This window comes from Sciurus vulgaris (assembly GCF_902686455.1).
Source record: "Sciurus vulgaris genome assembly, chromosome: 16".
In the NCBI taxonomy this organism is placed as follows: domain Eukaryota; kingdom Metazoa; phylum Chordata; class Mammalia; order Rodentia; family Sciuridae; genus Sciurus; species Sciurus vulgaris.
The window spans coordinates 3,683,244-3,708,279 of NC_136477.1; the positions used below are offsets into that span (position 1 = coordinate 3,683,244).

Here is a 25,036-nt window from a genome sequence, read left to right on the forward strand (position 1 = left end):
CGTGACACTAGAGGTGAACAAGCCTTAAAAGCAGGGACGAGGTCTGGTCCCTACACAGGATGGGAATGCAGCTGGCTGGAGGCTGCTGACCTGTCAGCAGCGTGGTCCTGGTACTGGCCTCGGTCTCGGTGGTCAAAGTCGTGGAAGCGATGATCTGGCCGGGGGAAGTCGGCGCGGTACCTGTCCTCCAAGGCCACACGCTTTCCTTCTGGCCAGTAGGCATCATCTCTCCTGGGGTTTATTTTAGAAAGAGTACAAATTTTAATTACAAAAGAGAACAAGGACAAAAGGAGCAGGTGGTGCGAGGGAGCTCGTTCTCCAACCCAGGGTCACCTCAGCACCCCGCAGGGCTGATCTCTCCTGACTCAGGCCCGCTGCTTTGACTGGATAAAGTAAGACCCCAGACTGCCGGGAGGCACGTGCGGAGGAGGGGACGGCTGTGCGCCAACTGTACCCCAGGCTGTTAACGCCTTGGTCCCTGCATGGGCTCAACTGCAAGTAAAGTGGAACACAATCCTTCTAGAATGGTGTCCTAGCTGCTATGCTTTACCTACTGCCTTCCACAGGAAAGCAAGCCTCCCACTGGGTTTTCTGAAAGCAAAGCAATCAGATCAGGTGATAGTGAGCTACATAAAGTTCAGGAAGGCATTCAATTATCTTCTTCCTGGTTCTTACCAGAAAACTAGGCTCCTGGGGAGTAGGTGATGGGTGACTGTCAACTAAGTGGCTGTGAGAAGCTGGAGACCAATAACCCTACTTTCAGCACTGAAAGCAATTTCCTCTTCCACGGGGCCTCTCTGCCTGTCTGCAGGGCACGGCAGACAAAATGGCCCTGGCCAACCTTGGCCTGGTAGATGTGGGGCCAACTCAAAGGACAAACAATGGAATCCCCAGAGGACGAGCATCCTGAATCCAGTAACAAGCAGCCACCGAGATCCTCTGAAAGCCTAACTGCGGAAAGAACAGGTTCGCAGAGCCCGGGGTGGCGCACTAGGGCGAGAGCAGTGGGCCTGGCTCACCTGCTGTCCAGGTCGTAGGGTCGCCGCAGGGCTGGCCGCCGCTCCTGCTCGTAGCGCAGCTGCTCCTGCTGGCGCCGCAGCTCCTCGCGCTCGCGGTGGATGCGCTCCTGCTCCTTCCTGCGCTCGCGCTCCACGCGCATGCGCTCGCGCTCCAGCCGCTCCCGCTCCATGCGCTCGCGCTCCAGCCGCTGCCGCTGGCACTCGAGCTGCAAGCGCTCGCGCTGCAGCCGTGCCTTCTCCTTGCGCTCGTGGAAGGCCTCCAGCCGCTGCTCCCGCTCCCGCTGCTCCCGCTCCCTGTGGACGGGGACACCAAGTGGGCCTCCGATGAAGCTGGCCAACCGTGGGTCAGCAGAAACCAACCCAGCTTGTCCTCACCCGAGCCATGGCCAGGGCGCAGAGGAGCTGGGGTCAAGACCAGCAAGACTGGGCTCAGAGGCACCAAGAGGAAGCCAGGACGACTGCAGGGGCCCACTGCCACACACAGCAAGGTCTCCTGAGTGGGCAGCTGCTGGGCACACAGAAACTCTGCAGCAATGCCTGCACAGGCTGAGCAACTCCAGTCCAAAGTCCAAAATCCATTGGGGGGCATGCCCACAATCCCAGCACCTCAGGAGGCTGAGACAGGAGGATCGAGTTCAAAGCCAGCCTCAGGAAGTTAGTGAGGCCCTAAGCAACTCAGTGAGGCCCCATCTCTAAATAAAATACAAAATAGGGCTGGGGATGTGGCTCAGTGGTCGAGTGCCGCTGGGTTCAGTGCCTGGTAACCACCCCCAACCAAAAAATTCAAAATCTTCCCAAATTACAATTTTCTGAGGGTCAACCTGACATCACAAAGTGGAAGATTCCACCTGGACCTGGTGACGAGTCAGTCAAAAAGCTACTCTAGGGCTAGAGTTGTGGCAGAGTGTTTGCCTAGAATGTGTGGGGCACTGCGTTTGATCCTCAGCACCACATAAAAATAAAGATTCATCAACAACTAAAAAACTTAAGCTGCTCAAGGTAGCATATAAAAGTATCCTTAGTCCATGTGTTTAGACTTGGGCCTTATGCCCAAGGTATCTCGATAAGTTCATATAAATATTACAAAATCTAAAAAAATCCAAAACACGTCTGGTCCCAAGCGTTTACAGCTGCCTCCTGAGGGGTGACAGATGTTTCTGATTCCTTGTCTCAGGGCAACACTCTGGCAGCTGACCTCAAGCCCCTGTCCCTCCCTCGAGGCCATGCTTATTCAGGACTATCCCTCTGGAAAAATACAGGCTTGGGGGCTGGGTGGGAGCGAAGGGCCCAGGGCAGACCCCACAGCCAGGCTGCTTCAGGTCAGAGGGGTCCCTGCTCCTCACTGGCCTGGAAAGGACATGCACCAGAAGCACCTGGCACACCCCACTATGCTGACTCCCAAGCCACTAACATGGAGGGAAGGAGCTCCCTCATTCCAGGAAGCAGACAGCCCACGGGGAAGCTTCCCAACACTACATGCCTCTGTGAGCAGGATCTGAGAAAGGACAGGAACTCTGACCTCCCATGTGAAGTAGCAGAAGGTCCAAGTGGCAAAGATAAGCATACTTCAGAACTCTGGCGGGGGGTGGAGCTCTGGGCTAGATCCCCAGCCCCACCACTAAAAGGCCCTGCCAGACACCAACTCCTCAGCAAAGGGAGGAGAGCTGGGCTGTGGCGGGGGCGCCACCGCTGGGAGCCTCCTTCTCTGGCAAAGCTGAAACTGGGCCACAGGAAAATGGCCACCGATGTGAGGCAGCAGGCGGTTGGTCTTATTTACAAAGAGGGTTCCCGCAGGAAAGACCGAGGGGCCCGCCACAGGACTGAGCGATCACGGCCATGTTGGGGTGAGCCGTCCTACACCGGCCGAGGTCCAGCTGCTCTGGGGGAGAACACTGGCAGACCTGGGTGTCCCTGTGAGCGAGTGCTCAGCCTTGCCTGCTGGGTCAGATGGGGAGAAAGGGCGCCGCCCAGAGGAGCCTGCAGCGCAGCGCCCACTCACCGCCGCCTCTCCGTCTCGCGGATCTCTCGCTCCCGCTGTCTCTGGCGCTCCCGCTCCCGCTGTTCTTTGATTTTATCGAATGACAAGATGTCTCTCTTCTCTTTGCTTTCCGACTTGCGGTCCTGACTCTTGGAGCTCTGTTTACCAAAATGGGTGTGTGGACGTTAGAAAAAAGCGCCTGCAGCGAAGCGGGGGCTACAGGCAACTCTAACCTCAGGCTTCACAGAGCTCCATGAAGAAATGGTGAGAGCTCGAGGAGACAGGCCAACCAGCCGAGCACCGTGATGGAGAGCCACGCACAGACAGCACGGCACCCACGGCGCGTACGGGCATCCCGCACCAGCTACAACACCGACGTTAACGGACCTTCTGAAAAGCGATCACGACAGACACATGGAAATGGAAGACACACATCTGGACTAGACTAAGTCTTTGGTCCCGTGTGGTTCACGTGGAAGGCTGTGTCTCCAAACCAGAGGGCTGGGCACAGGCTGCCTCGCTCCAAGTCTGAGTTTTGCCGCTTAAGCCAGAAGCTTGCTTTCAGATGGTGAATGAAGGGCATTAGCGGGAGAGAAACGCTGGCCGAAACCTCAGAAAACCCCCAGGGAGCTTTTCTGGCAGAGCAGAGTCCAGCACTCACAATCTAGAGCAAAACCAGGCCTCCTGGAGCTGCAGAACATGGCCACCCAAGGCCAAGCGCGGCCTGTGGGCTTCAGTGGGTTCAGGCGAAACCAGCTGCTTGCACAGCCAGGTTACTCGGCAGCCTGGGGCAGAGGCAGCCTCACAGGAGAACACGCTGGGGTGCTTTAGTGCAGAACGTGCTCCCGTAAGGCACAAAATACCGACGGCCGACGCCCACGAAACCCTACTGCTGGGATAAAATGAAATTCTGAGGTGCCTGATTCCCACTTCTGAGATCCTCCACGGCCTGTCCCATCCCGGCCTGTGTCACTGTCCCTGGAGGCTCTGGATCAACATGGACTCTGGGGCCTCCTGCTGACAGACTCACATCGCCTGGGCAGGGGCCTGGGCGACTGTATTTTAAAAATGCTCCTGAATGACTTCATTAGCTCACAAGAGGAGAAAAAAAGACAAAGCAATAAAGAGGCAAAGGTGAAAGTCAGTTATTCCAACACACGGAAAAGACAGGTGGAAGAGGATGGGGAAGAGACACAGGACAGCACTGTCATGAGGACAAACAGGGACTCCCTGCGCCTGGGACGGGCCAACAGCTCGGCACACCCATGCACCCTGCAGCAGCAGGGAGGGCCATGCTGCAGGGAGGCGCTGCAGAGGGCTGGGGCACAGGCCGTCCTGGTGTGCGGTCCGCACCTAGCCAATCATCTCCATCACCTTTCTGAATGGCACTTTATTTCAAAATAAAAATACTTTTAAAAGAGAAACTCAACCGCATGCTTCAGCACTGCAGGATTTTCAAGTGACATTACGTGCACTGCTAAGGGGCACACCGGCTACTCCCAGCAGGCCTCCGATCACGGTTCCATGGTGTGCACACTGCCCACGTGGTATGTGCATGAGGCCTTGGGGCGGGCTCGTGCCAGGCCTCACGGCGGCTGCCGCTTGCCCACTGGACCTCCTGACGCCAGCTGGATGCCCTCATGGACTGTGTACCATCCGCGCTTACTGTTTTAGCATCAGCTCTTTTGGGTGGTAAGACCACAGGGCCCCCTCCCCGAGATTTCTCTGCATTTTACAATTTCCGTGTAGTCCATGTGACGAGGACCTTAGAAACTCCAGGAACCCCTGCTTAATGGAACACAAATGTTTACTTGTCCTTCTTTGTGCAGTGCTGGGCTGGGAATCAGGATGCCTGGCACACGCTAGACTCCCACGCCACCAGTGAGCCACACCCCAGCCCCAGTGTCAGTTTTTGTTCTTTCTTTTCCTTCTTTTTATGTGGGTGCTGGGGATTGAACTCAGGGGCACTCAACCACTGTACTCGCTGAGTTGCTGAGCGCCTCGGATCCTCCTGCCTCGGACTCCCGAGTCACTGGGTTACAGGTGTGTGCCACAGGCCCCAGGGGCATTTTCAAATGCGGTCTTGCCACCTGCTGCCCCTACACGCAAGGCCAGAGCCCCGCTTCCTCAGTCACGCATAGCCAGAACCCCTGGCTGAGAAGCAGAGGCTCTGCTTTAGCAGAAAAGCCTAGAGAGGAGCCCCCTGCCTGGCCAGCCCCTTAGCTGACATGGAGAGGGGCTCAGCTGGAGGCCAGGCTCGACTTTTCTTCTGATCAGTTTCACACAAGACTAGAAACCAACAAAGGAAAACTACTAAACTCAAGTTGGTCCTGCCTGCGACACAAGGCTGGGTCTGGCCTGCTCTGCCCAAAGGCACACGGCTGCCTGGGATTGCGCACCCATCCAGGAGACAAGTGCAACCTGACACGGACCAGCCAGGGCCAGCACTCTCAAGAAAGCCAACATGGGGAAGAGGCGTCAAGAAAGTGCGACAACAGACTCTGCGTCTATTAGCAGAGTCCTCGGAAGCTCCGAGTGCTTCCAAGAGGTGTTCACAAATTTAAATGGAGAAAGCGCTGCCTCCCTGGGGTGGGGCCAGCGACTGTAGCCCGTCAAACCCAGGAGGGCAGAAGTCATACTCACTCTCTCTTTTGACCTGCTTGTGGTTTTCACACTAATGACAGGCTCTCCTTTCGACTTATCCATCACGACTGTCCGTTCCATTCCTCGGCTTCCTGCAGGAAGAAAACAGCAACCTGTCAACACTCCCGGCTTCACAGGGTCTTAGTCAAGGGACTTCCTACCACCGCTTGGTCAAGTCCTCGTGGTGCCGGCAGATCCCCTTCACATCCCCACCCGTTACGCGCCCCGGCTCTGTGGAAGCCAGGTCCTGGGCTCGGCACCAGCCGCTGATGTCCTGAGGGAGCACCTGCGGAGCAGGCTGTCCCAGCAGCGGGACCACCCAGGCTTTCACTGCGACATTCAAGACTGGTTCCTGGTGAGGTGGCTGGTGAACTACCCAGACACTTGAGATCTAACGCCGGGGCTCTACATCACATCTACGTCACATCTGTCACACCGGGGTTCCAGCCGATCAGGCCTTGTTTCTGATTCCTTTTGGGTGGTTTATTTTTTACCACAAAGCATGCTGAGAGTATCACAGATGAGGGTGCAGGGTGTGATGACTCTCATAAAATGACAAGGAGCAGCACCTTCCACGTACAGCTGCTCCAATGCGTGTGAGGTTCTGGTTGTTCTCTGCTTTTGGGGGGTGTGGGGGGAATGTTTCATCTTGACATGTTACCCAGGTTAGCCATACTACTGGTCCCAAAGGTCCCAAAGCACCCTCCTGCCTCACTCTCTGGGGCACCTGGGATACAGGCGCACAGTCCGCAGCCAGCCCCTTTTCTCTATGATCCTCAGTCTCTGGCTCTGACGTAAATGCAGGGGAAACCGCATCACATGCTCGCAATCCACTGCAAGGAACCAGGAGAATGCCCTCCTGCACACCCAGGCTAGCCGGTGTGCCCAAACTCTTGCTTAGCTCCTGGACTTCTGCCGTGGCACAGAAACCCGGCAAGCCACTGCCTTCCTAAGGCTGCTGCTTAATGGCTTTCAGAATAAAACGCAGCCGAGCACGGACACACCCTACACCCAGGTTCTTGTCAGGCTGCCTCTCTTCACGAGCTCTGAAAAGATGCTAATCACCTGATTTGGTGACTCTAGACCGATTCGTTGGGGCTGGTTTCAGCTCATCTTGGTCTTTTTCTTCCTTTTTAATGTCTTCGGGCTTCTTTTCCTCCTTCTTCTCAATCTTCTCTTCCTTCTTGATTACAGTTCTATTTAAAAACATGGTTATCAAGCACGAGTTCCTAAGAGGAGTGACCCTGTCCCCCACCCCCCACCCGGCTTCATTCTCGCACTCAGATGGCCACGTCACCCGACAGCTTGGAGTGAGGGAAAGGATGGGAAACCACAGAAAGAATGTTCTTTGGACACAGCTCTATTCCCGCTTCCAACACCTGCTACCTTACGAGTGTGCAAAACAAAACTAGAGACTCGGAGGTTATTTCTCCAAAACATCACACACGCCGGCATTAGACAGATGCGCCATCACACATGGAACTCCCAGGTACCCGAGAGTGCTCCACACCAACGTGTGATGTTTCTCACACAGGAAGGAATATACGAGGACGTGAAGTCCCCACTGCCCAGGACAGCAGCCACTCACCCAGGACAGGGGGGCCCCGCATACTTTTGGAGAATTGAAATGGCACATTAGGTGTCAATCAATGTGACTGCATCACATCGTCAGAGGCACCTCACTCCGCGCTGTGAACGAGCCACCCAGCCATTCAAACTTGTCTCCCCATTCTCCAGCACTGGGCGATTCTAGCTCCAGGGTGTAAAGAGCATGCTTACCAAACACCAGCCACAGGCCAGGTCCAGGCAGGAATGTCCACCAACCCTGCTCCTTTCCCACTCCTCTCTCCTAACTCTGCAGCACAAGGCTATCTTTTTATAATACGATGCACATTCTGAGAAAACCTAGCACAGTGAAAAATGGCGTGTACCTGGACTACCGTAAATGGTTTGTTGACATACTGGTCCTTGTTTTGAAAAGGAATCTCAGGCAAATTCAGCTGAAGTAGCGTGAACTGTGAACCGCTGGTCCTATCGCCTCTGTCTCTCCCTCCCCACCCCCCACCGACTCTCCTGTCACCCGGCCCATCTCCTGTGGGTGTGCACACACAGCAGCTCTGCCAGGCGCTGGGGACTGGCACAAAGGAGCTGCACCCGGCAGCCTGGCTGCAGCACATGCCTTTCCCCCCATGGTCTGTTTGGAGGATGAATCTGCGTGGACACACAGATCTGCTCAACTGCTGTCGACTCTCCACAGCAGCTGTCCTGTGCTGTCCCATGGCCTTCTGACCGAGGCACTCCACACAGTGAATACCAAGGAGCCTCCCCGCCCCACTGGCTCTGCACCTCAAGGTGCCTAGGCAGCAAGGGACAGGCTGGCCACACCAAGCCAGTCAAGGTGACAGTATGGGAGATAGGACCCTGGGGGGACACGCAGCGAACATGCTCCTGGGTAGAGGGACTCAATTACACAAAACCACTCCACGTCCAAGACCAGACTTGTCTTTGTAAAGTCCCTCTATTTCACCGGGGTGACTACTCCATCTAGAGAATCTTAAAACAAAAGGCAACGTTAACAAGGCATTCATTTGAAAAAAGAAAAAATGTTCCAATCTGCCACGAAGAATTCCGCTATGACACATAATTATAACTATAGTGCAATTAAAATAAATCAGAACAAAACAAAACAAAAAAGTTCCACTTCCTGGCAAAACATTTGAACACCGAGCACAAGGCTGGGGCAGTCACCAGCACTGAATCCTCGCCTTGTGGCTTGCTGGCTGGGTGCCCTGGGCTGGCCACTTCCCCTCTCTGAGCCTGCTTCCTCTTCCACTCAGGGCACGTGCCTCACAGAGCGCCTGCACTTCAGCCCAGCGCGGCCCTGAACCTGCTAGCCTGTGGTCTTCACCTTCCCCTTTCCCCACTAACACGCCACTATGGGAACCATGTGCCCGACACCAGGAACTTTCAACAGCCCCGTCTCAGTTCAACTCGCCACAAGCTTCGATGAAGAACAGGGTCTCGCACGGTTCCTGCACACACTCTGCTACTTGAAAAGTGACAGCAAGGTGGAGCCACACGAGAGGGCAGATTCACCGCAGAGGGCTCCAAGTGTAAAGCAGGAGCGGCCCTGGCCATGGAAGCAAGTCACAGTGGAGCAGACTGAGCACGCACACCTGGCTTTGAGACACTGCCACCATCAGATGAGCCACTGAGGCCTATCCACTCAAAAGATGAACCGTGATTCTGACAAATCAGAAACCAGCCACACCTGCTTTCAAAGACCTGGGTCCATTTCCACTGCTGTAAAGATATAAATCACTCCTTCCAGCAACAGTGCCACAGACCCTTGGTTCCTAAACTGCTGTGCCAAGGTGCCCCCACCTTGGTGGTGAACTCACAGCACACTCTGGCACATTTTAATTCCAACATGCACAGCAGTTCCTGGCATCTGTCAGGCGCAGCACACGCCACCAGCTCAAGGTCATTCCCTGCAATGTGAGAGCAGACTGCGTTCCTTTGGATGATGTTTTATCTTGGAAAAATTGGGTTTTTGACAGTTTCTGTGCTTTAAAAAAAGAGCTGCATGAAAATCAATGTTGATGAAAAATGTCTCTAAGGCTGGAGAATGTTAGGAAGAAAATAAAAATAGGTTTCTTTCATTTTATGTGCACGATTTTTTTCAAAAGTCTGAGTCATTAGACGACGCATGTTGGTAAGGGTCACCTGCCCTGTGTATTTAAGGTCAGAGGGCTTGGAGAAACACCCCGCACAGCCCGGTGAAGGAGGTGGCGGCAAGGGCCAGTGGGGGCCGTGCTGGGAGCGTGGGCTGGTGTGGCTGCTAGAGCAGAGGGTGGGACGGGGCTTTCCTCAAGAGGACCCCCACGGCCAGCAGGCCTCCTCCAGGGACTCCCAGGGAAAGGTGTCTAAAGGTTACTTTACTTTTCAGTTTTGATCTCCACAGCATGATGTCTGTCGGTGCTAGGTAACTTTTCCTTCTTCACTTCACATTCTTTCCGGTCAGACAGCTTTTTCCCAGCAGGTTCATTTTTGGCCTAAAACAGAAGACAGAAAAGATTCCTACCAGGTCTTGCTGCTTGTGAGCGTCGGAGTTACGGCTGACAAGAAGCCTCACCCTCTCCACCGAGATCATCCTTCCGTGCAGTTCGGTTCTGTGCAGATGGCTGATGCACTTGGTCGCCTCGTCGGATGTTGACATGGTGACAAATCCATAGCACCGAGCCCCAGGACTGCGGGCGTTGGTCACCACTTTGGCCCCCACAACCTTTAAGACAAAGACACTCTTTCTCTCAAATACCTATGCAACTTGTTAACAGATAACCAGAATCACAGATTATTAGTTCTCTGTAACTGTTATTGGTTCTAATGAATCCTCGTCTACCAAAATACAACTGTTCTGCTAGGAAATTGGCTCTCAGAAAAAACACAAAAATGGAACGCCGTTCACCTTGAGAATTCACAACTTAAGTCATCAGAAGTGAGACTGTTTCATCCATGGTACCCAGAGATGGCTGAGGGGCTACCCACTCAGCACTGCACCCATCCACTGGGCACGGTGCTGACACACACAATGGCTCCCCCAAGGAGGGACTTCTGTCTGCAGGACTGAACACTGGCAGGAAGGTGTTTTCAGGCCCTGGACACTGGCCTGCCCAGACAGCCCTGCCATCGCCCTGTTCACTGCCGAGTCCCCAGGCCGCAGACAGGGAGGAGGGACTAAGGCAGGTATCAAATGAGTCGAAGAGACAGACCTGAGATGCCGAGATCAAGGCAGAGACAAGTCACAGGAAAACAGACTTCCAGATGGCAGAGCGCTTGCTTAGCACATGCCAGGCACTGGGTTTGATTCTCAGCACAGCATATAAATCAATGAATAAAATATAAATGTCCACTGACAAAAAAAAAAAAAAAAAAAAAAAAAAAAAAGGAGGGAAAAAAAGATTGGGGAAAAAACCGAAACCCCAAATATCGGTGAGCTGACAACCTGGGAGTCTCCAAGACAGGAAGCAGGAAAACAGCACCTGAAGCCAAAACAGACCATCACCAAACTGCCCCAAACCAGGGACTAAGCCAGGAGTCTTCAAAGCTGCCAGAGGGAAAAGACAGACTGTGTACTTAAGAAAGATCAGGGGAGACAGCTCAGTGGCGAGAGTGCCTGCCTCACAAGCACAAGGCCCTGGGTTCAGTCCCCAGCACCACACGGAAAAAAAAAAAAAAAAAGAAAGATTAAGCCAGGCACAGGCGCGGTGGTCACGACTGTGATCTCAGCAGCTTGGGAGACTGAGACAGGAGGACAACAAGTTCAAAGCCAGCCTTAGCAACTTAGTAAGACCTGTCTCTAATAAACTATTTTAAATAAAGGGCTGGGGGATGTGGCTCAGTGTTGTGAAGCGCCTCTGGGTTCAATCCCCAGTACCAAAAACAAACAAGAAGAAAGATGAAGTCAACCTAGAATTCTTAGTGCAGGAAAATATCATTCAGAATGAAGGTGAATGAAGACTTCCCATCTACAAGGGCTACATGAATTCACAGCAGCACCCACTCTGCAAAGCCCACTGGCATCCTCGAGAGGAAAATGATCTCGATAGGGACTGGACACAACCAACAGGAACCAAGACTTGACTTGGTAAATGTGTTCTACTTACAAAGCTCTTCTTTAAAAAAAAAAAAAAAAAATTTTGTTGCTGTAGGTGGACACAATCTTTATTTATTTTCATGTGGCGTGGAGGATCGAACCCAGTGCCTCACACGTGCAAAGTAAGTGCTCTACCACTGACCTGCAGCCCCAGCCCTGCAAACCTGTTTTAAAAGGTAACCACTTAACACTAGAGAAACCAGGGATCGAAGGAACTTTCCTCAACATCATAAAGGCCATTTATGACAAACCCAAAGTCAGTGTCATATTGGAGAAAAACTAAAAGTACTTCATCTAAGATAAGGAAGAAGATGGAGCTGTCCACTCTCACCACTCTCCTCAACGCAGTCCTCAGAACAGTAGCCAGAGGTCAGGCAAGAAAGGACACCAACAGGAAGTCAAACTATGTGTTTGCCAACAACATGATTCTATGTCTAGAAGACCCAAAAAACTCCCCTAGAAGACTCCCAGAGAGCAACGCCTATAAATCAGTAGCTTTCCTATACTTCAATAGTGATTCAGTCAAGGAAGAAATCAGAAAAACCACCACCCACCCCATTCACAATAATCTCAAAAAAAAAAAAAAAAAAAAAAAAAAGAGACTTTGGGATTAATCTACCCAAGAAACTAAAAGAGCTCTACAATGAAACTTGCAGAATACGGAAGAAAGAAAATGAAACGACCTTAGAAGATGGAAAGACCCACCCCCATGTTCTTGCATAGGCAGAACTGACCATCACAATGGCCATATTACCAAAAGCGCTATACAGATTCAATGCTATCCCCATCAAACCTCCAATGACATTCTTCAGACTTAGGAAAAAAAAAAAAAAAAATTCTTAACTTCGTTTGGAAGAAGTAAGAGACCCAGAATAGCCAAAGCAATACGAAGCAAAACAGTGAATCAGGAGACTTCACTATACCTGATCTAAAATTATACTACAGACAAAAACAGCATAGTACTGGCATCAAAACAGACGTGAAGACCAACAGAACAGAAGACAAAAAGACAAATCCACAAACCTATAGGCACCTGATATTGGACAAAGGTGCCAAAAACTTATCTTTGAGAAAAGATAGCCTTTTTAATGAATGGTGCTAGGAAAGCTTTATGTAAGAAAATGAAATTACACTCTTTTTTTCACCCTGCACAATAGATTGAAGACTTAGGAATTAGACCAGAAACTCTGCAACTGCTAGAAGAGAACACAGGGTTGGTGCTCCATCATGTATGTGCTGGCGCCAACTCCTTAACAAGAACCCAAAGCATAAGAAATAAAACCAAGAATCAACAAGTGGAATGCCATCCAACTAAAAAGCTTCTGCATAGCAAAGGCAATGATCAGGAGCATGGAGAGAGGCTACAGAATGGGAGAAAATCTTGGCCAGCTACTCCTCCAATAGGGAATTAGTATCCAGAATACACAAAGAACTCAAGAAAGTTAGCACCAAAATCCAAACAAAAAACAAAACCACAAAGTACCAAATAACCCAATCAATAAATGGGCAAAAGAAATGAACAGAAACTTCTCAAATGAAGAAACATAAATGGCCAACAAATTGTATTGAAAAAAATACTCAACATCTCTAGCAATCAGGGAAATGCACGTCAAAAGTACACTGAGACTCCCCCTCAGTGCAGTCAGAATGGCTAGGCTCAAGAACGCAAACACTAAGCGCTGGCGAGGTTGTGCGAAAAGCTATACTCGCTGTGCTGGTGGGAGCGCAGACCAGTGCAGCCACTGTGGAAAGCAGTGTGGAGATTCCTCAACAGCCTAGGAAAGGAACCACCATGTGACCCAGCCACCCCACTCCTGGTATTTTTCCCAAAAGATCCAAAAACAGCTTACTATAGTGATACAGCCACCTCAACGTTGACAGCAGCACAATACACAATAGCTACCTTATGGAATCATCCCAGATGCCCATCAACAGATGAATGGACTAAGAAACTGTGGTGCATCTCTACAACGGAGTTATACTAAGCCTTAAAAAAGAATAAAATTATGGCATTTGCTAGCAAACAGATGAAAATGGAGAATATCATGTTAAGTGAAATAAGCCAAACTCAAAAATTCAAAGGTCGAATATTTTCTCTCATATGTGTAAGCTAATGTAAAATAAAGGGGGGAGGCAACAATAGAAGAAAGAATCAAAGACAAACTAATAGGAGCAAAAGGAAGTCAGGAAGAGTGGAGGAAGAAGAATGGGAGAGGGGCGGGAGGACAGGAAAGGAAGTGGGTGGGGACCATAAGCTGAGACGGCTTTCCGTGTATGCGTGAGTTTGCTGGGATGACCCCAAATACTGTGCAAACCTATACAGCTCAAAAAAAAAAAAAAAAAAAAAAAAAAAAAAAAAAAAAAAAAAAAAAAGAAAAGAAAAGAAAAGATAAAGAAAAACGACAATAATGTAGCACATGGCTTCTTAAGTAGAAGTGAAATGTATGACAAATAATACATATGTCAAATATATTATGATATTATAATATAATATGTCAAAGACTGGGAGGGGGAGACAACATTCTCTTGTGCAGTTCTTGTTACACCTGAACTAGAGTAAAATCACTTGGAGATGAAAGGTGTGTGCTAGAATCCCTAAAGAGCAACCACTAAAAACAACAGAACAGCCACATACGGGCACATGCCTGTCATCCCAACAACTCAGGAGGCTGAGGCAGGAGGATCTCAAGTTTAAGGCCAGCCTCAGCAAACTTTGTGAGACCCTGTCTCAAAATACAAGGGCTGGGGATGTGGCTCAGCGGGAGAGCACCCCTGGGTTCAGTCCCCAGTGCAGGAAAACAAAACAAAAAGCAAAAGCTATAGCCAGTAAACCTAAAGTCATAGGGAAGACCGTTCACAGAAGGCAAAGCCACAGAAGTAAGGGACCAAAGCACAAGGGGACAGCAGGATCGACCCAGGCTCCTGTGGGGCACACAAGGTGGCGATTGGTGATGCTATCGACTTCAGGATGGGGAAGGAGGCCTGGACACAGCAGGCCTGGCCTCTGGCCCACCACTCATCCAGAGGGTCAGCCTGAGGAAGGCCTTTCTCCTCTCAGCCTCTGGGGCCCCGCACTCTGGGTTTAGCCGTCAGTCCTTGGATCAGAGATGGCGCTTCACTCTTCCTTCTCCTCAGCATCAGGGAGCTGAGTCAAGGCATGCCCCTTTCCCTTTCCCACTGGATGACCTCCCAGGTACTACTTCCAATGACGGATGAGACCCGGATGGGAAGAGACGCCACGACAAACTCAGGTGTCTCCCCCTCCTCACCACACAGCCTAGTCTCGGGCTCCTCAGACCATCCTCTGTTCACCTCGTCCACAAGGTCCTTGTGGACCACTCCTTGTCCCACCACCTGGCCTTCCTGTGTCCTGGAGCCTCTGGCCAGAGCTGAGTTCCTGGGGCAGGGCCATTAGTCACTCCAGGACCAGCGGAAGGGTGACTTCGTCAGCAAGGTTTGCTGAAACCACCTACCGAGTCTACACAAGGTCTCCCGGGGCATGAGAGCACCTCACGGGAAGGCACCTCGGGCCACACGGGTGCATCTCCAAGCTCCCCCTCTGTTGCCGGGTCTGTCGAGGCACCTGCTGGGATCCTGACGGCTGCAAAAGCAGTCTGAGCCTCTCAAGACAGACTGTTCACAAAAACTGGACATGATGAACACTCTTCCTGGGTGCTGCCTGCCTACTGCTCCCCGAACTGCTAACCAAGATGTGATCAGGCGACACAGACTCATGGACGCAGGATGAGGCCACGACAGAAAACCACAAAGTTTCCTCTGCCTGAAATCCTGCACCTTTCAACACCAAGAGGTCCTGAGTCTCCCCATCTCCCTCAGAGGCCGGGCCAGTCCTGAGCTGTTTCAGTAATTAGTTCCAGGACGATGCCGTTGTCTTAATTGCCAGCTGAGTTCTCGTGGAGAGCTTCTGAGCTGCACACTTTTTCTCCTGTGTCCACCAACAGCACTTTAGTGATCTCCTTGTTTATTTCTGGAACCAGGGATTGAACCCAGGAAGCCTAACCACTGAGCCACACCCTCAGTACCTTTTACTTCTTGAGACAGGATCTTGCTATCCTGCTGAGGCTGGCCTTGAACTTGAGATCTCCCTGCCTTGGCCATGCACACCGCTGGATTACAGGTGTGAGCCACTGCGTGCAGCTAGTGATTGATCTTTAATCCAGCACCACGTTCTACTTTATCAAAAATGCCAAAAGACAGAAAGTCGACCACACACTTAGCATTAAGGAAAAGCCAGCATGCTGTATGGGCCAGAGACGTTGGTGTGTTTAAGTCACAAAGATGGCGGGATGTAGGTGGTGGTACCTACACACCATCCCAAGCAGGGATACGACAGGAGGAGCCTTCTCCTCTACTCCTGAGGGATCCTGGTCACCCTGAACCAGGAAACAAGGTGCACTATCCAAAGCATGGAGGTTTCCCTCTTCTGGACTATTAAGACCAGAAATGAAAACCAATGAACCGAGAGCAAGAAACAAGCTCTCAAGTTCTTTTTCTAACCCAAATCAAGGCTGCATGTACGTACCTTCCCGTATTTGCTGAAGAGGTTCTTCAGGTCTGTGGCACGCGTGGTAGACGACAGCCCGCTGACCCACAGGTTCCTTCCAGAACTGCTGCCCACACGGCCTGAAGAAGGAGGTCATGCACTCACCTCTTGGCATACCAGGAAGCCCCCTGCCCTACAAACTGCGGCCCCTTCTAGCGCCCTCACTACACCCAGCGCCAATTCCTCTGCCTCCAGAACTGCGTTACTGCCAACATACAGGGCAGAGAGGGACATCCTGCCAGCAAAAAGTGACACTCTATCTGAGGAATAATGGTGGAGTACTCTCTCACGATGGAATCGTCTGAGAATGACTAGTTCTCAACCAAGACCGCAGTGTCTGATGGCTCATCTCGCTATTTTCAATGGGCTGAAGTGTTCCTGTCTTGGAATGCAAATCCCACTATCCCATAAATGACAACAGTTAAAAAACACAGATGTGCCCAAGCACCAAGAACTCATCTCTCAAGAAACCACTGGGGACTAATAGCAGCAGCCCATGACGCAGCAGCCCATGACACAGCGCTGAAACGACAGCCCAGGAGCGAGGACTCCTCAGGCCCCTCCTCCCAACACACGCGACCTCCTCACCCTCACTGAAGTGAACTCATACCTTTTTCATCTTTAATGACTGGCTTTATATCTTTTTCTTCCTTAAAAGAGCTAGAGACAAAAGTTAATGTTACTCATACAGGAAAAAAATGAAAGAGGACTAAATTAAAGGTATGGTATGTGCTAAAACTGAATACCTACCAGAAAATTAGTCTGAAATAAAATTTTAAGACACCTTTGTAAGCTTATTTTGGAAAATCTGACCCCCAAAATACAATGTCAGATTCATAAAAGTCAATTCGATTAAGCTGGAGATAACAATTAACAATTTAAGAACACAACCATGGTAGGTTGCTAAGAAGTAAAGGAATGGAATCACCCATTAAAAATACACAGAGAAATAAACATTGGAGGTAAACTACAATTTCAGCAGTCTGGCTGGCCAATTGCAGAAAAAACAGCTTATGTGTGTCATTAAATGACCAATGAAAAGGAGATAGCGTCTGGTCTAAAACTGAGAAACAACAAACCTCATTTTCTGATCAGCGCCCTCACTGGTTGAGGACTCTTTAGGAGCCGGAGGGACTTCATTACAAGCTTCAAAATCAAACTTCTTCACGTCTTCTTTGCTATCTCTGGGCTCTGGGCTCGGAGCTTCCGTGGGCGCTTCCGCGGCCTCCTGGCCAGAGGCCTCCGCGGGCTCGGAGCCCGCGCTACTCTGCTCAACTGGCTTCTCTAGCCCTACAGGCTCACAGTCCGTCCTCGCGCCTTCGCCTGTCTGCTCCACGGGCTCCCTTTTCACTACCGCTAACAGGGTGTCTGCCTCGCTCCACTGAGCGCGTGTTGACTCGCTGGCCAAATCTAAATCTCCCTCCTCCTCCTCCTCCTCCTCCTCCTGCTCTTCCTCCTCCTCCTCTTCCGGGTGGGCGCTGCCAAAAAGGTCCTCTTCCTCCGCAAGCTTTCTGTCTGGCCCCACGCTACTTGTATCCTGTGCAAATGGCTGCTCCAGCTCGGAACCTTCTTCTTTTACTGGCTCAGATTTACAAGTTTCCCCCAAAATGTCGAGTATTTTCTCATTTTCTACGGATTTAACAGGAATAGAATGGCACAAGGTTTAATTACCAGGGAAATAAAGCAATCACAATGTGGAACTGGCACGGCTGCCACACTAACACGAAGAGAACTGCTAGCTACACAGAGATTGGAAAACCCGCGGGTACACACAGTTACACTGGTTACACTACCTGCGCGCCGCCGACTGCTAGGTAAGCCTCTACGCTACGGGGAGAGAAAAGCCCCAGATTTAAACACCTACAACCACTGGGCTATTTCACGACAGGCTTCCAGGTTTTATGCGATCTGGGTCTTCTGACTTATCTTCCAATGTCCCAGGTGCTGAATCAAATGCAATCACCATGCACTGAACAGTTCAATTTCCAACTTCTTTGATTTTTGGTTAACAAAACAGTCCAACACGAAAACCAGAATCTCTTCCGTCAGCAGGAGATAAACGCAGTCCAGAAGGGGAATGCGACATTCACATTTTCTTGAAGAAACTCTGCTTCTTCTTCTGGAGTCCAATCACTTCTCAGGTTAACGAGCCCTGACACCAGCGTTAGCCTGCCTCACTGCGTTAACCAAATCGACTGCAGCAAAATATCACAAGATCTGTTTCATGTGTAGAAACACATGGAAGACTCCCAGGGGAGTTACTTAGATACCATCGCATGTGGAGAGAGGTGAAAATCATCACTACATCTCACCCAATACGTCTGAGCCCAAGAAGCCAGAACAGCACTTCACAGATCTGGTGATACGTAAGGGTTTCCAATCTCTGATCCTTGTACGATCTGGATTGTCCACCACTAGGGTAATTTACAAGACCGTAACACAGTTTAAGATATACACTGCTTTAAATAAGAGTAGCGCGAAAAATTCCAAACCATAACTGTGGTGTTTCTCTTATCAGTACCTGGCTCCAGGAGAGGTTCTTCAATATCCTATTTAAGAAAGATAAGAAAAAGCAGATCCACGAGTCACTTTAAAAAAGGCACGGACACATTTTCCTGGCAGACACAGCCCTGACACCACAGAGGAAAGGCCTGTTTCAAAACTCTCTCCAGGCACTCCGCTCTACAGTACCACAGCCAGGACGCACTCTTTTGGCCAATTCCTCTGGGGCCAGTGGGATGGCAGTGGCACCCCAGCCTGCCTGTTCGCCCTCATGTCAGCCAATGTAGTCCCCCAACACCCCACACAGAACTGATCAAGGCCACCGTAACAGCATGACCTCCTGGGTCAAAGCGGAGGTTCAGCAGCCAGCCTCTGCACCTCGTGCTGGACTGAGGTAGGAAACCTACCACCTCCCACGCCAGCTGTTCCTTGTAACCAGACCTTCTCTTCCCTGCTGCAAACCTCTCGACTCCCCGGGACAGCAGTCCACACCCTGCATGGTCAGGGCTCGGCCCTTCCAGTTGCCCTCCCTTCTGCCTCCCGTGGGGCCACTGCTCACACCTCAGTTCCCAGTTCTGTCCTGCACTAACTCCACACCTGGATTCAGGTAGGATGCAGGGAAACATGCAGGCAGTCTCGTAGCCCAGCCACCCACCAGCTTCCCTGTGGCACCTGCTCCCCGTCCTGGTCACCTCCTGTGGGTTCTGTAACAGCCCCGACTGACACCACACTCCAAGATGGTGCCTATTCTGTCCCCCACCGCCCCGCTCAGCGACGACAACACTTAGTCTACGTCCTGCGCGCACGTGCACACACACACTCCTTTACTGAGGGAACCAACCGTTCATCCAAGCTTCCAAACTTGCAGAATCAGAAGATATCTTACCGAAGTCACTTTGAAGTCCAATGAGGAAGCTTCCAAAGTGTTCCCGAAGCCTTCCCCATCCACCTGAAAAAGGAGACACAACGTGACTTTGTGGATACCTGGGTTGGGAATGCCAAGGCCTGCACCTTGCACTTTCCAGGCCACCTGTCCATGTCCTTCATGCATCTGTGGCACCCTGCAGACCCCCCATGAGATCACTCCCCTTTCCACCTCCCTCCTGTCTCCCACTGCACCAAGAGAGCCCCACCGCAGCTCCAACGCAGGGAGCTGTCTCTACTGGCTGAAGAACAGGAAACCAACTTCCAGGACAGTGTCTAAGCATACCACCCAACCACAGCTTTTCCAAAGAAATCAAAATGTGAGCTGCTATTTAAGATCGGAAATGCCTTCAGTTTCACTTGGTACAAATAAATACCTTTCTAGGCACTTTTTCTCTAGTTTTTTTTTTTTTTTTTTTTTTTTTTTTTTTAGCGGCAACAGGGATGGAACCCAGAACCTCGTGCGTGCTAACCAAGAAGCCTCTCGCTGAACTGCATGCAGGCCTTTGAGTTTTTATGTGAAATATGAAGTGATTCTTTCCTTTCCTACATCAGAATCTGGGACCTGGATGCCGTCATCGAGCATGCGGCTAGAAAGCAAGCACACACTGGGCGCTGAGAAAGGAGGGCACGAGGCGCTCAACGCCACCCTAGTCAACAAGTGCTAGGTACAAGGAGTGGAGTTCGCCACTTCTGACCTTCATGTTTAAGATTAAGAGCATTTTCTCCCACAGATGAAAGCTAAAATGTCTTAAATGAAATAACCAACAAAATGGCTAGGTGCTCAGCACTAGGACGGCAAATAGGAGACATCCGATGTGAGGTCTGGCCTGCTGTCCCGCGCACCTTCCAGCAGGCGGCCTGCACAGTGGAGTGAGCAACCTTTTGTTCCCTCTGCGTTCCTTCCTTAAAGGAAAAAACCTTCATCAGCTGTATCAGCCTTCTGTTTTATGGCTCACAACATGCTCAGAAAGGGTCTGTGAGCTGAATGTCTCAAAATACTCACCCTGCTACTTAACAGCTATTTGGTCGTTAATACCTGACCTGCGTGGTGCTTAAATGGAGATAATTGCTACCAGGGCTGGGCCCCTGCCAGGAGCCCACGGGTGTGCCTGGCTCCCCCACATCACTAGCCCGCCTGCTGGGTGCCTCGGGCTGCTCGCACGCACCACGCGTCCCCAAGTTACCTACAGCGTGTTCCGTGAGCTGAGCTGGAAGCTGTCCCAGCCGCGCAGCCACGTACTCTTTACTGCCGCAGAAGGAAGCGATGATGCTGTCGGTGGCACCATCCCCCCCAAAATCGGCAGTGCCATCGCCCTCAGCCTCGGCGTCATCGAGCACGCTCATGTCCACCATGTCCACGCTCTGCAAATTCTCCAACCCAGCTTCCACATCCTCCTGCGAAGAGCGGACAGCGTGAGCCAGAGCTGACCAGGGATGCGGGACTGTGCGGCCATCTCCCCTTAATGCCACGTACCTGCCCATCCCTGGAGTCTTCCTCCAGGCCATTGTCCTCAGTGCCCTCCTCCTCCGCCTTCTGTCCTGAACAGAGTAAGGGCTCAGTCAGTAACGCTCAGGCACAAGACTTACCACACACACAGGACGATGGGCTCCATTCTTTGACCACAACATGTCATGAAGAAAACTTGAAGTGTCTGTTTTTCTATCACATGTCATTTTGTCTCAAGTGATGCTTGAAGCAAGCCACCAGCTCTCACACGGAAAGCTGAAATGTCAGGAACCTTTCTGGGTATCGAGATTTTTCACAAAGTAACTACAAGCTGCAAAGGATTTCTAAACACCTACCCCCCACAAGCCAGAAAGCACAAAGGACAGGTGTTTTCCAAAAAAATGAACATAAAGAAGAAAAAAACTGTGGACTGGGATTGTGGCTCAATGGTGGAGCGCTTGCCTAGCGTGCATGAAGCACTGAGTTCGATCCTCAGCACCATGTATAAATAGATGAAAAAATAATGGCACTGTGTCCATCTACAACTAAAAAGAAAAAATAAAAAGCCATGATGCCATCTGTAATCTAGAACTGCAAACTAAACCAGTGTAAGGGGCTGGGGCTGGGGCTGGGCTGGGCGTGAGCCCTGTGCCACGAAGCCTGGGTTCGTGAGGCAAAACCCCCCCTGCCATCTACCATGCTGGACTGCTAACTTGCTGGTCCTCCCCACATGCCACCCGCTGCAAGCAGGTCACCTGTTCTGTCACTTTTCAGCTCAGTAACAATTATTTTCTGTACGGCAATAAGGCAAAGCCTGCCCTAACGTCAAGGGCCATCCTGGGCCTTGTGAAGGTTAAAGAACTTTGTAGTCATGGGGGACGCTTTCCAGTGGGTCCTGTGCAGAGGGAAAGAAACCTCAGGACTTGAAAGGACAAGGACAACTCTGGGCTGCATTTGGCAGAATGGCACCACACCTAAAAGGAGTTCAAACACAGACTCGCTCCTTCTAAAAAGAGCAGGGACAGCCTATCACCCAAAGGAAAGCCAGTCAGGGCACCTTTTCACTCATAAATGACACACTGGTGGTTCTCAATGTGTTCGGAGGTGATGTGGCCTGCCCAAGATATTTCTGGTTGTCGCAACTGGGGGACACTAGCAGCATCTTGTGGGTAGTGCCGGTGCTGTTCAACAGCCTGCCAGGCCCAGGACGCAGCCTACATTGTTCACAGAGTCAAGGTGGAAAAGCCCAACAGGGCCCCACAACCTTAGAAGCGCACTCTCCTAATGCCACAGGAAAAACCCACAAAACAGACATCACCTATTAAAATCTCCTGCGTGTTCGTACACACGCAAGTGTGGCTGTGTGGACGCACCTGGAAAACATGGGTGTGCGCAGCCCAAACCAATGGGTCAGAAACCAATACCATAAGGTGGGAGGTAAATTTAGTTCCACATGCATACTTTTTATATGTTTCACATTATCTACAAGTACTTTTTCTAGTTTTAAAAATAAAGAAGTAGAAGCCCACAGCCCTGGGCGAAGTTCCACCTGCAGGGTCTGCACCCACCCCCCACAGCACAGGTGCTCTCCTCGAAGCTGGGCACTGGGAGCTCTGCAGCCCTGCCAGCAGGCTCGCTGGCCTCATCCCCACAAGTGACATGTGAGACTGGCTCAGCTCCCAAGCTGCGAACTAAAACTCGGCTGTCCTGCCTCCTACTACAGGTGAACACGGCCTCTCTTCCTGAAGTACACTGTTTAAAGATGTCTGGCAATTGTTCCTGATTTCTAATTCCCTAAATAGTTGCCATCAGTGCCCACAAAGGATGTCAACAGGAGGGACACATACCAAAAGCTTCCCAAACATGAGGGGGCAAGGGACCAGTGCTACAGACAGTCAGCACCCCAACTCCAAGTGCCTGGCCTCAGCTCACCGAAGGGCAAGAGATGGGAACGTGGCAGGCAGGAAACTAACGCTTAATCCGATGCCCATTCTAATTCACAATCTTCATCTTTCAAAACCCACAGACGAGTTTTCAACAATTTTTCCCATTTAGACGAATAAGGGGAGCAAACTCTTGTTGAATCTGTAGTAAGGATGCTAAGTTCCTAGAAATCAGTCCAACATGATTGCACGACATTCAGAAACAAGTGGCTAAACCCTCTTACTCAGACCCTTTCATGGCTCAAGGATCTTCTTTCAACCTCGAAGCTATCGGGGTCTAGCCCACCATGTAAGGAACTTTGTGCCCAGACTCTCCAGAGAATGTCATGCTGACTGAGGCCTCGAGTCTGAGCTCTGTTGAGGAAACTGGGCCACGGGTTTCTTCTCTCTGGGCCTATTGGTTTCTATTTAAAAAAAAGGGGGAAGGGACCAGAAGTGCTTCTAATCCCTCGAGAGCAGAGGCTACCAATGTTTTTCCTATACTAGTGGAAGTAACTGTGGTTCAAGCCTTACTGACAAAATGCTAACTCCAAGTACGTTATTTTATTTTATTTTTTTTTTGCGGTACTGGGGATTGAACTCAGGGCTTTGTGCTTACGAGGCAAGCACTCTACCAGCTGAGCTATCTCCCCAGCCCACATTATTTTTATTATTATTTTTTTTTTTTTAATTTTTGGTAGTTGTAGATGGACATCATGCCTTTATTTTATTTTTTCTTCTTTTTTCAGTGCGGTGCTAAGGATCAAACCCAGTGCCCCACACGCTCTGGGCAGGCACGGACACACAGCTACAGCTACAGCCCCTCCAAGTACTTCTGATCTGACCTAAGTGTGAATCCAGCCTTCAGACAAGTGCGTGAAGGACTCACAGTTAGGCTAGCACTAAACCTTCAACTAAGGTTAGCGTCTTCGGCGATGCAAAGATCCCTAACAGAGGCCGGAAACATCTGGACTAATGTTTCCTGAACCTCAGTCTTAAATGAGCACCTACGTTAATAAGTTTCAAACTATTATCTTCACAACTCTTCAAAAGCACACTTTCAGATCACAGCAACATCTCAGCGCAAGAGCCATCTGCATGCTCCCTGCTCTAGGCCAGTCCCATGGTCTACATCTGTTCAGTGTCCCCAGCTCAAAAGCAGACTCAGTGTTACAGTTAGGATCTGAATGTCCAAACGTGTTGAAGACCTGGTCCCTGAGGGAGTGAGGTCCAAAGAGGCTTTTCAGAAGTGACTGGACCATGTTGCTCTAACCCAACGGTGCAGGAAGGTCTGATGGCTCAGTAATGCAAGTGAGCCTCCGGGAGGGGGAAACTGCAGGCAGGTGAGGCATGGCTGGAGGAGGCAGTCACCAGGAGCTGCCCTTGGGCACTCTGTCTTGTCGCTGGCCCCTTCCTGGATTCCCTGAGCTGAGCTTTGCTCTGCCATGTGTTCTGCCTCACCTCACGCCAAAGCAATGGAGCCAGATGACCATGGACTAAAACCTTAAGTGAAAATAAACCTTTCCTCCTCTACGCTGTTTGTGTCGAGTATTTTGGTCACAGCAATGAAAAGCTGACTAACACAAGAACAGAAAGATATACTGATGTTTCAAAGTAAAATTTCAATTTAAATTCCTTTTATAACCTAACTAAAAATCTTAACCTTTGAAAACATACAGACAAGTTTTAAACAGATACATTAGGGAGAAGTCCTTCTAGGAAAAAGTACTAAAGAAATGAAGTGAAATTGTTGAAAAACGTAACGTATACCATGTATTATGTAAAAACACAATTCGAACAATAACTTCACATTCTAAGCAGCTGTCCTCCACTGCCTGAATTTAGTACCCATCTGGATGGAGCATGTACAGCTGTGAGAAATTTTATATGGCAGCTTTCAAGAAAAAAATGCAGGGGTTGGGGATACGGCTCAGTGGTAGAGCCCTTGTCTAGCACGCAGAGACCCTAAATTGCCTCCCCAGCACCACAAATAATAAGAGAATTGCGAGTTAAAGGCCAGCCTCAACAAAAGTGAGACCCTGTCTATAAGTAAAATACTAAAAGGGCTTGGCATATGGCTCAGTGGTTCAGTGTCCCTAAGTTCAATCCCCAGTACACCCCTCAAAAAAATAAGCAGAATAAATAATTAAGAAGCCAGGCATGGTGTCACATGCCTAAGTGGCTTGGAGGCTGAGGCAGGAGGTTTCAAAGCCACCCTCAGCAACTTAGCAAGGTCCTGCTTCAAAATAAAAAAAAGGGGAGGGGAGGAGATGTGTCTCAGTAGTTAAGGGCCCCTGTATTCAATCTCTGGTATTCCCGCAAAATTTTTCTAATTAAAAAAAAAAAAAAAAAAAAGAAATAAGAAAACATCAGGTCTG

At 50.4% G+C, this 25,036-nt stretch overlaps 1 protein-coding gene across 1 annotated transcript in view; it reads right to left on the reverse strand.

Annotated features, from left to right (window-relative positions):
* The window catches only part of SAFB2 (scaffold attachment factor B2), a 32,568-nt gene that overhangs the window by 4,661 nt on the left and 2,871 nt on the right, over positions 1-25,036 (reverse strand). The window contains exons 3-16 of the mRNA XM_079116296.1: positions 20,764-20,828; positions 20,478-20,684; positions 19,249-19,311; positions 18,382-18,409; positions 16,940-17,489; positions 16,471-16,520; positions 15,840-15,940; positions 9,776-9,925; positions 9,583-9,695; positions 6,706-6,836; positions 5,641-5,732; positions 3,019-3,155; positions 1,020-1,313; positions 91-231 (exon numbers count right to left, since the gene is read on the reverse strand). Coding sequence (XP_078972422.1) covers positions 91-231; positions 1,020-1,313; positions 3,019-3,155; positions 5,641-5,732; positions 6,706-6,836; positions 9,583-9,695; positions 9,776-9,925; positions 15,840-15,940; positions 16,471-16,520; positions 16,940-17,489; positions 18,382-18,409; positions 19,249-19,311; positions 20,478-20,684; positions 20,764-20,828 — 2,122 coding nt within the window. The remainder of the gene's footprint in view (positions 1-90; positions 232-1,019; positions 1,314-3,018; positions 3,156-5,640; positions 5,733-6,705; positions 6,837-9,582; positions 9,696-9,775; positions 9,926-15,839; positions 15,941-16,470; positions 16,521-16,939; positions 17,490-18,381; positions 18,410-19,248; positions 19,312-20,477; positions 20,685-20,763; positions 20,829-25,036) is intronic.